This window comes from Scomber japonicus, chromosome 12, assembly GCF_027409825.1.
Source record: "Scomber japonicus isolate fScoJap1 chromosome 12, fScoJap1.pri, whole genome shotgun sequence".
Lineage (NCBI taxonomy): Eukaryota > Metazoa > Chordata > Actinopteri > Scombriformes > Scombridae > Scomber > Scomber japonicus.
The window spans coordinates 34,847,415-34,849,914 of record NC_070589.1 but is presented as its reverse complement, the minus strand read 5'-3'; the positions used below and the strand labels follow the sequence as shown (position 1 = coordinate 34,849,914).

At 48.0% G+C, this 2,500-nt stretch overlaps 1 protein-coding gene across 1 annotated transcript in view; it reads right to left on the bottom strand.

Annotated features, from left to right (window-relative positions):
• The window catches only part of smg7 (SMG7 nonsense mediated mRNA decay factor), a 37,431-nt gene that overhangs the window by 14,859 nt on the left and 20,072 nt on the right, over window positions 1–2,500 (bottom strand). Inside the window, 2 exon segments of the mRNA XM_053329482.1 lie at window positions 1–416; window positions 1,483–1,602. The exon segment at window positions 1–416 is cut by the window's left edge and continues 8 nt beyond it. Coding sequence (XP_053185457.1) covers window positions 1–416; window positions 1,483–1,602 — 536 coding nt within the window.

Below are 2,500 nucleotides of genomic sequence, written 5' to 3'. Positions count from 1 at the left end.
CAGCGTCCGTCGCCTTCTCGTGTCCGCTCTTCTTCATCTCGCTCTTCCTCTTCCCGTCTCTCTTCAGCTCTCCTTTCCCCGCGGCTCCGTTTCCTTTGGCGAAGTCTCGGCGCTCCTTGGCGGCGTCCTTCTGGTGGTGGCTGCGTGTGGCGTCGCGGCTCTGCTCTCTGGGTTTGATGTTCTCTTTGAAGGTGACGACGGGCCGGTCTCCTCCGTCGGGCCACGAGCTCTGAGTCTTCCCCGCCGACAGCACCGACTTCAGCCCGCCGTTCCCGCCGTCGTTGGGCGTCTGCTCGCCGTTGGACGACTCCTGCAGCACCGGCGCCTCCTTCTCCTGCGGCTCCTCGATGGCCTGCTCGGGGATGTCGGTGATGAAGATGAGGAGGCCTTCCTCACTCACATGGCACTGGATCAGCCTGAGGACGCAGCAGACAGGACGGGACGGGGTTAACTCATCATCAGAATATAAATATAATAAAGAAATCAACACACAGTAACACAGAGTAACACACACAGTAACACACACACACACACTCACACACACACACACAGTAACACACACACATTAACGCACACAGTAACACACACAGTAACACACACACAGTAACACACACACATTAACGCACACACTCACACACACACACACACACACACACAGTAACACAGAGTAACACACACACACACACAGTAACACACACACACACACACAGTAACACACACACACACACACACAGTAACACACATACACACACACACACAGTACCACACACACACACACACACACAGTAACACACTCACACTGTAACACACACACACACACAGTAACACACACACACACATTGACACACACACACACACACACAGTAACACACACTCACACTGTAACACACACACACACACACAGTAACACACACACACACATTGACACACACACACTAACACACAGTAACACACAGTAACACTCACACACACAGTAACACACACACTAACACACACTCACACTAACACACATTAACACACATTAACATACACACACACACACACTGTAACACACATTAACACACACACACACAGTAACACACAGTAACACACACAGTAACACACAGTAACACACACACACACAGTAACACACACACACACTGTAACACACACACACAGTAACACACACACAGTAACACACACTCACACACACACACAGACAGACACACACTCACCCAGTAACGCACACACACACACACAGTAACACACATTAACACACACACACACACAGTAACACACACACACAGTAACACACATTAACACACACACACACACACAGTAACACACACACACAGTAACACACATTAACACACACACACACACACAGTAACACACACACAGTAACACACACACACACACAGTAACACACACACACACACACAGTAACACACACACACACACAGTAACACACACACACACACACACAGTAACACACACTCTTACCCCGGCTGGTTGTCAGCGACCCACTTCCCCAGGCTGATGAGTCTCTGGTGTCGGCTGTGGACCGGCAGTCCGTCCCGGTCCACCAGGATCCCCTGATGGCCTTTAGTGAAGTCCAGAGACCTGAACCAGGAGCACAACTCAGTGAGTCATACAACTACACAAACTACTACACAACCAACTACACAACCAACTACACAACCAACTACACAACCAACTACACAACCAACTACACAACCAACTACACAACCAACTACACAAACTACTACACAACCTACTACACAACCTACTACACAACCAACTACACAACCTACTGCACAACCTACTACACAACCTACTACACAACCTACTACACAACCAACTACACAACCTACTGCACAACCTACTGCACAACCTACTACACAACCTACTACACAACCTACTACACAACCAACTACACAACCTACTACACAACCTACTACACAACCTGCTACACAAACAACTACACAACCTACTACACAACCTACTACACAACCTACTACACAACCTACTGCACAACCTACTACACAAACTACTACACAAACTACTACACAACCTACTACACACCCAACTACACACCCAACTACACAACCTACTGCACAACCTACTACACAACCTACTACACACCCAACTACACACCCAACTACACAACCTACTGCACAACCTACTACACACCCAACTACACAACCTACTACACAACCTACTGCACAACCTACTACACAACCTACTACACAACCTACTGCACAACCTACTGCACAACCTACTACACACCCAACTACACAACCTACTACACAACCTACTACACAACCTACTACACAACCTACTGCACAACCTACTGCACAACCTACTACACACCCAACTACACAACCTACTACACAACCAACTACACAACCTACTGCACAACCTACTACACAACCTACTACACAACCTACTACACAACCTACTACACAACCTACTACACAACCAACTACACACCCAACTACACACCCTACTACACAACCTA